Genomic DNA, 14902 nt, shown 5'->3' with positions numbered 1-14902 from the left:
GGATTTTGTTCTTTTCATGGGATTTGCTGATGATATGAAAAGTATATTACAAATTCCGAGACGCCTGCTGGTATGGAACCAAAGGGGGAAAAAAAGAAAAAAGACTGTTCACCAGAGCTGACAGTCGCAGTGGGATTTGTGACAGTTAATATTTAGATATTTGTACTGAAAAGGGAATCCAGTTGGGATTCAAGACGTACATCACACAATTAAAGATTGTACAATAAAATGTAGCCTCATATTCGTCAAAAACTGCAAGGACAGGCATTTGCAAAGACTGCAAATGTGACTGGTGTGTGCACAGAAAACCGCCTTACCCATTTTGTTGTCAAGATGATTATAGCTGTTTGATGCTTGCGGGCCATTGCCAGCCACAGCTCCTGTTTCAAAGCAAACACAGACACGATATGAATAATTTAATCAGCACTTTGCCAACCACAAACAACAGGGATGGAACAAAATGAACTACAAAAAGGGTCAAAACAATGACAATACTAATGATGACCCAAATTAAAGAGACACTAAACATGTTTATGGGAAGTATTTTTACATTGGTGATTTTAATATTTAGAAGTTGAGCCACATGGGAGACATGGTGAGCCTAGATGACTGAAAAGGTAAAACACACCATCAAGAAATAATTGTTTCCATGGATGCTCAGTTTAGCACTAAAAAGATACAGAGTTACTATGAATGCCATTACAATATCTCTTAGTTTTCATTTTATATGCATTATTCTTTAAGACTATGAGATGAAACCTCTGTATATGCTCAATAGCGCATCCAGAGATACAAGCAAGAACTGTACAGATGAGACAGGACTGGCAGCACAGCACTGACACAACATCTAAGAGCTGAAAACTGATTTTGCCACACCTGGACATTCAATATCTCCCTCCTGGCTGTCGGGCTCAGTGGGGGAAAGAGTGCTGTTAACAACACCCCCACACTGAGCTGGCATGTAGTGGAAGGAGCGGAGGGAGGGAAACAATGGAAGGTGATCAGGAAAAAAAAAATATAGAGAGATAATAACACGTTGGCTTATACAAAGGATATGCAGTCATTACATATCACGATTATCACATCTGTGGGAGTAAAATGTTTAATGATTATTCTAATGTTTCCAAATGTGCTGAGATCTGGGCTCTGTGTTTTAAAAAAAACTTATAAAAAGATTACACATACCATCTGCTTTAGGTGGTGGAGGTGTGGCATTTGCCACTGGAGGTCCAGTGGGAAGCGGTGTGGGTTTCATTGTTGGTGGTGGGCCTGCAGGTGTTGGACCTGTAGGTGGAGGCCCATAAGCAGGCCTGTTTGACTGGCCTTGGTATGTATGGGGCGCCATGGGATTCATTGGTGGAGGTGCCACACCTGTAGAGAAACAAAGACTGTCATGATTTCCTCTATTCAATGTATAATGAGCTAATTACTTTACATACAAAATGTGAAAAATTTGTGAGGTTTCTTTGACAGGAGAACTGGAAAACTTTAAAATTAAAAAGCTTGAATCAATGACTATGTTTATCTTTTCTTCTCTTTAATAAATGACTAATTAATCAGAAACCAGTGTAGCTTGTTTCTCTGACACACAGCCGTGACTTTAGCAACATCTTCTATCATCCCTGTGAATCTGCTGACATCATGTTACAGCTTTCAGCTGGTCAGTTATCACTTCTAAAATTATGTCAAGGTTGCAGTCTATGTAAAACAACTCCAACATGCTATCATGTACAAGACATCAGAGTGTACTGTACCGCACTAAGCTCCAGGCTGTGGTGACAGCAGCTGGTGGCGCTACTAACCTACAGCAAGTTAACCTCAGAGCACAAGTGAATTTATCTGTACTAACACACCAGCTAGTTCAGGACTGTCTGTGCCCAAACAAACACTTCTTGATGAACTTAGTGATGACTGAAGACAGCAAGTATGTTTACTCTTTTACTATGTTAATTACGCAATTTCCTAAGCTTGTATGCTAAGGGTGGGCAACATTTGCTTTCTGTCTTGAAGAAAGTCCCATTTTACCTACTTAAGTTAAACTCCATCAATTTGCTAGACAGCATTACCTCCTTTACAACAGGTCTGGCCAAGACGTTTCTATAAGAAACAATTTTTGTTTGTTTTGCTGTTGTTGGGTTTTTGCATTAATATGAGACACTCCAAACTAAAACAATCCACCTAAACACTTTTATTTAATTTTTGTAATATTTACTGTTGTAGAGCAGGTGTTTGCAGCAATGAACTAAGAAAATATAAAGGTTCACAGACACAAATTAGGAGCAAATATTTAGTCAGAAGAATGACTAGTGAGAATTTAATCATTTTGTCTATGACTTGGACAGGTATCTGAAACTTTAAAACCGCTGCAGTAGAGACCTGTATCACCAAATTACAGTGAATTAAGACATCGACAAAGATTACTAAATACATTAAGTTATTAGTAATTATGATGTGTGCCAGAAATGTGTAATTTAGTTTAATGAGAATAACTACACCATCAAATCATGCCATCGGATGTTAAAAGGATAGATGTTTCAAGATCAGCTAAGAGCTCTAACATGATGTCATGATGTCTTTGTCGCCTCACAGAAAAAGTGGCACACCTTCTGTTGGAACTGGGCTTAAAAGCACTGCAGACCAATTACAGTCTAGTCTAGTGATTCAGTCACATTCAGTGCTCTTTAATGATTTGGGGGATTTGTTTAGACTTCTTTTTTAGGGATGCCTGGGGAGGATTTAGACTGTCTGTCAGGCGGATGTATTTGTGTGTGCATATGCTGTATAGGTTGCACACACAATCAGTGGCTGTATAGGTTTCCATTGATAGCTAGGACCAAATCCAATCCACTGGAATTAGATGCCTGATCATCTCAATTCCTTTTATTAACACTGCAGTGGTTTTCTAACAGTTCACACTGCAAAGCAAAGATTTTGTTCCACACTGTGGGAGATAACACAATAGTTGCACTGATGCTGGAAACCTATGTCCTCCTACTTTTATTCCCAAAAAAAACCACAAAAACAAAAAACGACCTGACCTATATGAAGAAAATCTTAATAATATCCATCCTTAATGAAGTTTTAAAATGCAGTTTGGCAGGTTCATTATGTATATAGACATAAAATTGCTTCAAGTATGCTTCTGCAGACTGGAGCAACTCAACAGAACAAAACCCTATTTCATGATCACAAGCATTTTTTTTACCACTTAAACTAAATGTTGGCCTAAATCAGGGGTCCCCAATCTCAGTCCACGAGGGCCGGTGTCCCTGCAGGTTTTAGATCTCACCCTGGGTCAACACACCTGAATCACATGATTAGCTCATTACCAAGTCTCTGGAGAACCTTAACACATGTTGAGAAGGTAATTTATCCATTTAAATCAGCTGTGATGGATCAAGGACACATCTAAAACCTGCAGGAACACCGGCCCTCGTGGACTGAGATTGGGGACCCCTGGCCTAAATAATGCCCTTTGTGCCCATACAGAGTTCATTAAAAACTGATTTATGTAGTAAAAGCATAAATAGACAAAGAACAAAAAAACCCTTTCCTTTACAGTTTTCAATGTTACAGAAAATGTTTCACTAATAATAATAATAATAATAATAATATTAACAAGAAGAAGAAGATATCAACACATAGTTCTGATGGGGCAATTTTAAATCAAAGTTGACTGAAAAATTAAAGACTAAAGCAACCGTTTGACCTCTGCAAGTACTGCACTAAAACAAACAAATGAAAAAAAAAATCTAGGTTAAATTACAGAAATGCTTTGTGAAATCACTTTGCCTCTGTGGTCAAATATTACACAACCAATTTATGTCAAGCTAAATCATGTAACAAAGCCACTTCCTGTTACTAAGATTCTTTATGAGTGTTTTTTGTTACCGCTGTGAGCTAACTGAAGGCTACCCTTAACCCTCACAGGAAATTAAAATATAACCAATATCCTTGAGATACAAATGAGTGCAACTGGTTAATATCAACAGCATTAATTTGTGCATTTTTCATTTTTCATCATTATCACCAGAGGCTGTGCCAAAAAGTAAAAGTGGTCCCAAAAGCTAAATTATATTCAGTATAAGAAACAATATAGTTTGTATTTGAACTTTGTATTCAGACTAAATGAGTTTCTGTGCTTGGGAGGGAGCCAGAGGCCACAGCAGGCCAACATGTTCAGTGTAGGAACAGAGGGCAATGTCCAGCTCCAACATATCAGCATTCTAGATATGCATATCTCCAACACATATCAATGAAAGAAGACAATGACAGGGAAAAATTAAAGCAATCACGCCACAGAAAAGATACCAGAAAGGAACAGTGCCAAATTAACATACACTACAGTATGTATTTTCAAGTAACTAAATAGGCAATAATTGCATGATAATAATTGGTTAAAGTTCAGTGCTGTCAGTGAAACCTGACAGAATGATTCATCTATTTACTGATTTGACCCCAGGACAGGGGGCATCATTATGATTTCATTTGCAACAACTAAGAATTGTTGCCTCACCACTGTGTAATTACATCTTTTTTAAAAATGAAATTGCATTGGGTTAGTGCAGTGGCCTCTGGAAGTTCAGTGTTGTACACAGAATTCAACTGAACAGTGCATACAGTGGTGTGAAAAAATGTTTGCCCTCTTCCTGATTTCTGAGTGTTTTGCACATTTGTCACACTTGTTTCAGATCATCAAACAAATTTTAATATTGGACAAAGATAACCCGAGTAAATACAAAATGCATTTTTTAAATGACGATTTCACTGATGATGGGAGAAAAGTTATCCAAACCTACCCGGTCGTATGTGAAAAAGTAATATCTCCTCTTGTTAAACACAAATTAACTGTCACTAAACACATTTTTTGGAAAGCTGAATTCAGTTTCACTAAACTCAGGCCTGATTACTGACAGACCTGTTGAAACAAGAAATCACTTAAATAGAACCTGTCTGACAAAGTGAAGCAGGCTAAAAGACCTCAAAAACAACACATCACGCCAAGGTCTGAACCTGAGAAACAAAGTCACTGACAGTTACCAATCTGAAAAGGTTTACAAAGCCATTTCTAAGGCTTTGGGACTCTAAAAAAAACAAACTAAAAACCAGCAACAAACAACTTAAACATAAACAATCAAAAAGAAAGAACAGTACAGTATCCACATCTGAACCAAAGAGTAAAACAGTGAAATGTGGATTATTAAATATTAGGTCTCTCTCCTCCAAGTCTCTGTTAGTACATGACTTAATAATTGATCAACAAATTGATTTACTCTGCCTTACAGAAACCTGGTTGCAGCAGGATGATTATGTTAGTTTAAATGAATCAACACCCCCGAGTCATTCTAACTACCAGAAACCTCGAAGCACAGGCCGAGGGGGCGGTGTGGCAGCAATTTTTCACACCAGCCTATTAATTAATGAAAGACCAAGACAGACTTTTAATTCATTTGAAAGCCTGATGCTTAACATTGTCCACCCCAGCTGTGAAACTCAGAAACCAGTCTTACTTGTTATCATCTATCGTCCACCTGGGCCTTACACAGAGTTTCTGTCTGATTTCTCAGACTTTATATCTAATTTAGTTCTGAGCTCAAATAAAATAATTATTGTGGGTGATTTTAACATCCATGTAGATGCTAAAAATGACAGCCTCAACATGGCATTTAGTCTGTTATTAGACTCAATTGGCTTCTCTCAAAATGTAAAAGAACCCACCCACCACTTTAATCACACTCTAGATCTTGTTTTAACATATGGCATAGAAACTGAACATTTAACAGTGTTTCCTGAAAACCCTCTCCTGTCTGATCATTTCCTGATAACATTTACATTTACAATAATTGATTACACAGCGGTGGAGAGTAGATTTTATCAAAGTAGATGTCTTTCTGAAAGCGCTGTAACTAAGTTTAAGAATATAATCCACCCACTGTTATCATCTTCAATGCCCTGTACCAACACAGAGCAGAGCAGCTATCTGAACGCTACCCCAACAGAGGTTGATTATCTTGTTAATAATTTCACCTCCTCACTACGTACGACTCTGGATACTGTAGCTCCAGTGAAAACTAAGGTCTCTAATCAGAAGTACCTGACTCCGTGGTATAATTCTCAAACACGTACCCTAAAGCAGATGACTCGTAATCTGGAGAGGAAATGGCGTGTCACAAATTTAGAGGATCATCATTTAGCCTGGAGAAATAGTTTGCTGCTTTATAAGAAAGCCCTCCGCAAAGCCAGAACATCTTACTATTCATCACTGATTGAAGAAAATAAGAACAACCCCAGGTTTCTCTTCAGCACTGTAGCCAGGCTGACAAAGAGTCAGAGCTCTGTTGAGCCAACCATCCCTTTAACGTTAACTAGTAATGACTTCATGAACTTCTTCACAAATAAAATTTTTATCATTAGAGAAAAAATTACCAGTAATCATCCCACAGATGTAATATTATCTACAGCTACTCTTAGTACCATTGATGTTAAGTTAGACTCTTTTTCTCCAATTGATCTTTCTGAGTTAACTTCAATAATTACTTCCTCCAAACCATCAACGTGTCTTTTAGACCCCATTCCTACAAAACTGCTCAAAGAAGTCCTGCCATTGATTAATTCTTCGATCTTAAATATGATCAACCTATCTCTAATGGTCGGCTATGTACCACAGGCCTTCAAGCTGGCTGTGGTTAAACCTTTACTCAAAAAGCCATCTCTAGACCCAGCAGTCTTAGCTAATTATAGGCCAATCTCCAACCTTCCTTTCATATCAAAAATCCTTGAAAGAGTAGTTGTCAAACAGCTAACAGATCATCTGCAGAGGAATGGCTTATTTGAAGAGTTTCAGTCAGGTTTCAGAGCTCATCACAGCACAGAAACAGCTTTAGTGAAGGTTACAAATGATCTTCTTATGGCCTCTGACAGTGGACTCATCTCTGTGCTTGTCCTGCTAGACCTCAGTGCAGCGTTCGATACTGTCGACCATAATATCCTATTAGAGCGATTAGAACATGCTGTAGGTATTACAGGTACTGCGCTGCAGTGGTTTGTATCATATCTATCTAATAGACTCCAATTTGTGCATGTAAATGGAGAGTCCTCTTCACACACTGAGGTTAATTATGGAGTTCCACAGGGTTCAGTGCTAGGACCAATTCTGTTTACATTATACATGCTTCCCTTAGGCAGCATCATTAGAAGACATAGCATACATTTTCACTGCTATGCAGATGACACCCAGCTCTATCTGTCCATGAAGCCAGATAACACACACCAATTAGTTAAACTGCAGGAATGTCTTAAAGACATAAAGACCTGGATGGCCGCTAACTTTCTGCTTCTTAATTCAGATAAAACTGAGGTTATTGTACTCGGCCCTGAAAATCTTAGAAATATGGTATCTAACCAGATTCATACTCTGGATGGCATTACCTTGGCCTCCAGTAACGCTGTGAGGAACCTTGGAGTCATTTTTGACCAGGACATGTCCTTCAACGCACATATTAAACAAATATGTAAGACTGCTTTCTTCCATTTGCGCAACATCTCTAAAATTAGAAATATCCTGTCTCAGAGTGACGCTGAAAAACTAGTTCATGCATTTATTACTTCCAGGCTGGACTACTGTAATTCATTATTATCAGGATGTCCAAAAAACTCACTGAAAAGCCTTCAGCTAATCCAAAATGCTGCAGCAAGAGTACTGACAGGGACTAGAAGGAGAGAGCATATTTCTCCTGTTTTGGCTTCCCTTCATTGGCTTCCTGTTAAATCCAGAATTGAATTCAAAATCCTGCTCCTCACATACAAGGTCTTAAATAATCAGGCCCCATCTTATCTTAATGACCTTGTAGTACCATATCACCCTATTAGAGCACTTCGCTCTCGCTCTGCAGGCTTACTTGTTGTTCCTAGAGTATTTAAAAGTAGAATGGGAGGCAGAGCCTTCAGTTTTCAGGCCCCTCTTCTGTGGAACCAGCTTCCAGTTTGGATTCGGGAGACAGAAACTATCTCTACGTTTAAGATTAGGCTTAAAACTTTCCTTTTTGCTAAAGCATATAGTTAGGGCTGGACCAGGTGACCCTGAATCCTCCCTTAGTTATGCTGCAATAGACGTAGGCTGCCGGGGGATTCCCAAGATGCATTGAGTTTTTCCTTTCCAGTCACCTTTCTCACTCACTATGTATTAATAGACCTCTCTGCATTGAATCATATCTGTTATTAACCTCTGTCTCTCTTCCACAGCATGTCTTTTATCCTGTCTTCCTTCTCTCACCCCAACCGGTCGCAGCAGATGGCCGCCCCTCCCTGAGCCTGGTTCTGCCGGAGGTTTCTTCCTGTTAAAAGGGAGTTTTTCCTTCCCACTGTCGCCAAAGTGCTTGCTCATAGGGGGTCATATGATTGTTGGGTTTTTCTCTGTATCTATGAAGCGCCTTGAGGCGACTTTTGTTGTGATTTGGCGCTATATAAATAAAATTGAATTGAATTGAATTATTGAAGCCATTATATACAAATGGAGAAAACTTGGAAGATTGGTGAAGCTTCACAGGAGCAGCCGGCCTACCAAAATTATCCAAGAAAGCATAGAGAACACATCTAGGAGGTCACAAAAGAACCCAGAAGCACATTAAAGAACCGCAGGCTTCATGTGTCTCTGTTGAGGCCAGAGATCATGATTCAACAATAATGAAGAGACTGGGCAAAAATTGTCATACCACCGGTAAAATATGGTGGTGGTAGTGGGATGGTCTGGGGCTGTTTTACTGCCTCAGAACCTGGAAGACTTGCTGTGGTATATGGAACCATGATTTCTGCTGTCTACTAAAGCATCCTGAAGGAGAATGTCCAGCCATCTGTTCGTGATCTCAAACTAAAGTGCACTCGGGTTCTGCAGCAGAATAATGATCCAAAACACACCAGCAAGTCCACTTCTGAATGACTTAAGAAAAACAAAATGAAGACTTTAGAGTGGCCTAGTCAAAGTCCTGACCTAAATCTGACTGAGATGCTGTGACATGACCTTGAAAAGATGGTTCGTGCTTGAAAACCCTCCAATGTGGCTGAATTATGGTAAATGGCCTGTATTTGTATAGCGCTTTTCTAGTCCCTAAGGACCCCAAAGCGCTTTACACAACCAGTTATCCACAGAGGCGCACTGACAGAGGCGAGGCTGCTGGACACTGGCGCCGGGCCCTCTGACCACCACCAGTAGGTAATGGGTGAAGAGTCTTGCCCAAGGACACAACAACCGAGACTGTCCAAGCCGGGGCTCGAACCGGCAACCTTCTGATTACAAGGCGAACTCCCAACTCTTGAGCCACGATCGCCCCGAATTACAACAATTCTGTAAGAACAAGCGGCCAAAATTCTTTCACAGCACTTTAAAGGACTAACTGCCAGTTATTGCAAACACTTGATTGCAGTTTTTGCTACTAAGGGTGGCCCAACCAGTTATTAGGGGGGTAATCGCTTTACTTTTTTTTTTTTTTTTTTTACTCTTTTTAATAACAAACACCTTCATTTAATAAGTGCATTTTATGTTTACTTGTGTTACCTTTACATGAAAGTGTGACAAACATACAAAAGAACAGGAAATCAGGAAGAGTGCAAACACTTTTTCACACCACTGTATATGCCCTTTCCAATAACATAACAAGTAATACCATATGTATTTGGTTACATGAAATAACAGTAACAATCAGTTCCATCGTAAGGACAGACTCCAGCTATAGGTGGAGAAAGGCCTTGTTATGCGCTTTATCCTCATGAGTTTAGCTTTCCACTTGTGGCAGCTGGTTAGAGTGGCACTCTACCAGCAGATTTCCACACCAGAGCAAGTACTATAGGGCAAGAGGCTCAAGACGGCTCAAGTATAAAAGGCACAAGAGACAAGAGCAAGTTAACCAACTCACTTGTAGGAAAACATGGAAAAACTGGACGCAAAGGACTATAGGTCAATAGCACCTGAACATTCGAAATAAGACTGATGGGATTGTCAATTTATATATTAATCATAATGTTGTTTTGGATGAAAACAACACTGTGAAATAATTTGCAAGAAAAAATTATGTCTCTGTCAGTTTGTCCAGGTTTCCCGGCCACGTAAAGTCTATGTGTGGGGAAACACTGAGTATCTCTTTGTTATATGCCTTGATGTACTTACCTGGCTGTGTATAGCCGTGCAGAGAGGTGGGAGGCATTCCTGGGCCCGGGGGTTGGGTAGTGCTGTAAGACATGTTGGGAGGTGGTGGTAGTGGTGCTGCTGAGCTGTAAGATGCTGATGAAGGCAGTGATGGCCCTGCTAAGGTTGCAGCTGGATTCACATGATTTGCCACAGGGCCCATTGGAGGCGCACTAATGGAGGTTGCTGGCCCCAATGGTGGTGTAGGTGTGTTGTACTGCCATGCTGGAGTCATGGGCTGCTGAGGGTTGGGGTAGTAGCTACTAGAAGACACAGCAGGAGGAGGTGGTGTTGCCTGTGCAGGAGGCATTGGCATCCTAGGACCAGGACTGGGGCTGGCAGACTGAGGAGGGGTATGTGATGGATGACCTCCCATTGGAGGCCTGGGCAACAGTGGCTGGCCTGCAGAGGATGGGTAGGAGGTGGGTGGTGGGCCTGGCTGATATGAGCTAACTGGGGGAATAGGCTGGTATAGCCCAGCTGGGTAAAGTCCAGGGCCAGGGGGTGCAGGAGCTTTGGCCTGCACTGGATTGTATGGTGGTTGATTAGTCATCCCATAACTAACCCCTGGTAGCTGCTGGAGGGCAACAGGATTCTGTGATGGACCTGGAGACCAGAGGAGGATAAATACAGACATGTTAATACATTTCTCTCAAAGTTTCCTCTTTGAGTAATTAAAATCAGAAATGAAAATCATTTAATTCTCTGGTTAATTTTATGTCAATTTTATTTTTTATAAAAACTCTTATTTCAATCCCTTTGTCTAGGGGAAAAGATCTGCCTGACTACTCGCCAACATTTCACAATGGCTGCAGCTCTTTAAATAACAGTATTGTCATGTAGGATAAGAGTTATATCTGAAATTTAGCCTTAGGTTCAAAAGCAGTAAAGCCTTTAGCGTTACAGAGAGATGTAACCAGCAATGTTATAGATTTCAAACTAGGGGCTATTGTTTGAGATTCAAGTGCGTTTTAATTAAGGCAATCCACTTGCTTTAAATGTTTTTTATGAAAAACAGATGGCACAGTGCTGGCAGTGAAAACTACACGGATGCATCAAATGACCAATGAGCCGACAGCCCAGAGGAGTAATCTCTTTACTTGGATTTAATTTGCTGTGATTTTCCCTCAGTGACAGTGGGTTTCAGGCTTACTTACTGAACACAGCAGTGATAAAAGCTGACACCTGTGCACCATTAAAATGCTGTGTTTACTGTGCAGATACTAGGCTAAAAATGTAACACAAACATCTCAGTTTCAAGAGTGTCAAACATTAATAACAATAGGTGATGTAACATCTTGTTATGAACAGGAAACAGATGTCAAATTCTAAATGAACAGTTATAAGGAAGAAGGAAGGAAAGCAGGACAAAAACTGCCAAGAATGATCTAATCAGCACACTTTAATTTGCAGCATCAATGTGATGCCATTTGTGGCCTAAACGATTATGTAATGCAAGCAGTTTCACTACTATGCATTTATTCCTTTACTTTATAACTGACAGCAGAGCTAAGTCAGCAGAGTGAAAAGGGATTAGAAAACTTTTCTCAACATGCAAAGATAGATGACGGAACATAATCCAGTAATCTTTGCCCTTTGTAAGAGCAGGGAAAATCTAAGAAAGTCAGAAATCATAAAGTGCCGAGTGTGATATCAGACCTTTCACTCCATTAAAAAAACAAAAGCATCTAATGGTAAAACAAGAAAAACTTCACTTACAGAGTAGGAAAATACAACCCATGTGAATCTAGACTTGAGGGTGTAAATATGCATTACAATGATTAAGATAATGAAAGCAGCTCTAAAGACCACTTTATGACAGCAAGTTCAAATAGTGAGGCTGTTAATGTACTGGCGCTGTTTAACTCCAAACACAAAACTAATAATTTCAGTTTAAATGGGAGAATGACCCATGGGTAAGTGCTGTAATGAAATTATTACCAAATTGTCTTCAGAAGTTCAACCCTGTGCTGCCAGAAATACTAATACTCAAGACAAGAAAATGAACCAAAGATACAGAGACAGCGCAGACTGTCAGCTTTAACTTGAATACTAGTAAGGCAGTCAGGAAAGCCTTTTGAGTCTAGTCCACTGCAACTTCTGGCTTTAACAATAACTGGGTATATGATAATGATACCGAAGAAAATATAAATCAGTCAAGGAAAAAAAACAACAACAACAAAACACACACACAAAAACCACACCCTCACCTATGAGCATATGCAGGGCCTTGTAATGGACAGTTTCCTTATAACTGCCTTTAGTCTTTATACACGAAGCTTAGCATTATAATATGACATTTCTGTCCATTCATAAGTGATGGGAATTACACCTGATATATGGAAACATTTTTTAAACAAAGATCCATATTCAAACATTAACATTTCATTCGCATAAAGATAACCCAGGATAACAAATATTACTCAAGTCACGCCACCCAGCTTTATTGATGTGCTTGATGGGTTTTTTTCTTGTTGGTAATTGGCATTGTTTATTTTCCACTGCTGTATTTTTAACTGAACTGCAATTAGAAAAAAGAAAAAGAAAGGAAAAAAACAATGCTTTATTAAAATGACCAAGATCACGTGTACTCATTTACAACTTGTGAATTGGAGCTGAGGTATTATGACCTAGGGATGCTGTTGTCTGCACAGAACAAGAAAGTTATTTCAAGTGCAGACTAATTTGATTGTGAAATATCAGTGCTCCACTGGAAAACCATAAAAAGATATGAATAACCTGAAATTAAGACATTTATCTGTTTCAGGCTGGGGAACGCTTTGCTTTAACATATTTGGATGGTCCCCAACGTGCCACATGTACAGGAAAACGCAGGACGCAGACAAGCCAGAGCTTTTAAGCCAGCTGAAAATCCGTATTGCACAACAGTGAAAGAACTAGTAAACAAGCAAATGTATTTATTCACTGCCACTAAAACTACATCAGGAGTTTAAAAAAAAAAAAAAAAGAAGGGAAAAAAGGTTCAGACAAATCCAGCAGCATGAAAGGAAAAAAACAATTACTTTTCAAGTTATCAACGAGCTCGCATTATATCTACGTATATTATATTATGTTGTGTGGAGAAAGGTCGGACAATTGAACACCTGTCTCTATAATTTTATGGTGCCTGATGAGTCCTATAATCAACCTGTTGGGCTGCCACCTCGACAAAGGAAAAGTAGCAAACATTCAAACACTAACTAAATGTGTATATATAGCGTAACTTAAAGAAAGAAACTATTTTGGTCACGTTAAGTCATCAAGGTAGCATAGATCAAGATTAACCTCAGCTCTACACCTGACAGGTCGCCCCTACTTAGCTACCTATCGTTACAGTGTTACTAAGCAAGTCAGTTAGCTAACAACTAGCATCAGACACAAGATCCAAGAAGTGCCGCTAGTGCTCGTTTGTGACTACCGAAAAGCCAGTTAGCTGTTAGCTACTTCGCCTTGAAGTAAATATATTTAATAAAAGTTACTCACCATTTGCGTATGTCTGCCCTGTCCCAGTCCCATTCTGAGAATTGAACCCCGCAGTTGACATCTTGAAACAGACACCAGGATCTAATTTAGAGGTGCTTGGTTGGCGAAAAGCTAGCTACGACTTTAGCTGGCTAACTAGCTGGCTAACTAGCTGGCTGACAGTCGCGGGTAACGTTTAAACCTGTAGCTCTGACGGCGCGTAGCCTGCTCAAAGCGTCGTCCGCGGCGACGTCTCCTATTATCTCAAAAAAAAAAAGTTGATTAGGTGACTTGTTGACGATTACAAGCCCATCGCCATTATCAAAAAACCCGTTCGGCTATCTACGGGTGAGTAACGATGGGCCTGGTCAGAGTAATCGTGTCAGACACTTCTCCCCTTTCACCGGAAGCTGGGATCACCCAGCAGGATCAACGTAGAAACTGTCGGGCATGCGCAGTATTTACACGTGGCATTTCCTCCGGTGCACAGGATTTTCCAGTGTACTAGAAACATCATCGAGTTCATGGACAATCACTGTGCATTTTTTGAGAAGCTGCTCATTTAATTGCACGTGAAATACAACCTGCGATACTTTTTCTAACGTATGGTGGAATCCTCTAATCTAAGTTAAAGCACTAAAAGAATATGCTAGTTTGTCCCCAGGTGAATTCTTTTGGACATAACTGTATGGAAAAACAACCGCACATAAACCTTGGTTAGTTGGGAATAAGCTTCATCTTTATAATAGGGTTAATATAGTTTAATTCACCTTTTTTGCATTTGATTAAACAGTCAAGCAGACTTGACACTGAGTTTCCTTACAACTTCTATGAATTCCGAGCTATTTGTTTTGTCCTTGCATGCAACTGGGAGAAATCCAGCATCATTGTTTTGAAAGTGATAAGAAAGTCAAAGGGAATACATTTGTACATTACTGTTTTTAATCACTGGGGAAATTCCATATTAATAAGAACTGGTGGACAAACTCCAAATCAGATGTTTGACCATTTTTGTCAAGAAATGCAGAAATGTGACAACAAAACTTTAAGAATAATAAGTCAGTTAACTATAATTTGTTAATTTTCTTTTTTCGTTTTTGCCAGGACTTTATCCTTCTAGTCATATGCACATAATATGATGTAGCCTATACATTTTGTGCTTATAATATAAAATGAAATAAGAATTGCTGAATGTAAAAATGGTCTACAAGTCCTATACATTTCAAATAATCTGCAAAATAATTACATCCTACATGACCTGTG

At 39.5% G+C, this 14902-nt stretch overlaps 1 protein-coding gene across 3 annotated transcripts in view; it reads right to left on the bottom strand.

Annotated features, from left to right (window-relative positions):
- sec24a (SEC24 homolog A, COPII coat complex component) overlaps positions 1–14083 on the bottom strand; it is a 28004-nt gene extending 13921 nt beyond the window's left edge. For 2 of the 3 annotated variants that reach the window (XM_084940745.1, XM_084940746.1), the window contains exons 1-5: positions 13661–14083; positions 10160–10783; positions 1186–1371; positions 877–954; positions 318–380 (exon numbers count right to left, since the gene is read on the bottom strand). In XM_084940745.1, the coding sequence (XP_084796871.1) occupies positions 318–380; positions 877–954; positions 1186–1371; positions 10160–10783; positions 13661–13721 (1012 nt within the window). In that variant the 5' untranslated portion in view covers positions 13722–14083. The remainder of the gene's footprint in view (positions 1–317; positions 381–876; positions 955–1185; positions 1372–10159; positions 10784–13660) is intronic. The other variant, XM_084940747.1, reaches the window with a different exon arrangement.
- Positions 14084–14902: the final 819 nt, after the last annotated feature.

Source organism: Perissodus microlepis, chromosome 10 (genome assembly GCF_051167445.1).
Source record: "Perissodus microlepis isolate ML-2025 ecotype Zambia chromosome 10, ASM5116744v1, whole genome shotgun sequence".
NCBI classification, from domain to species: domain Eukaryota; kingdom Metazoa; phylum Chordata; class Actinopteri; order Cichliformes; family Cichlidae; genus Perissodus; species Perissodus microlepis.
Note: the sequence above shows the minus strand (reverse complement) of the source record. Positions and strands in the feature narration are given on the sequence as shown.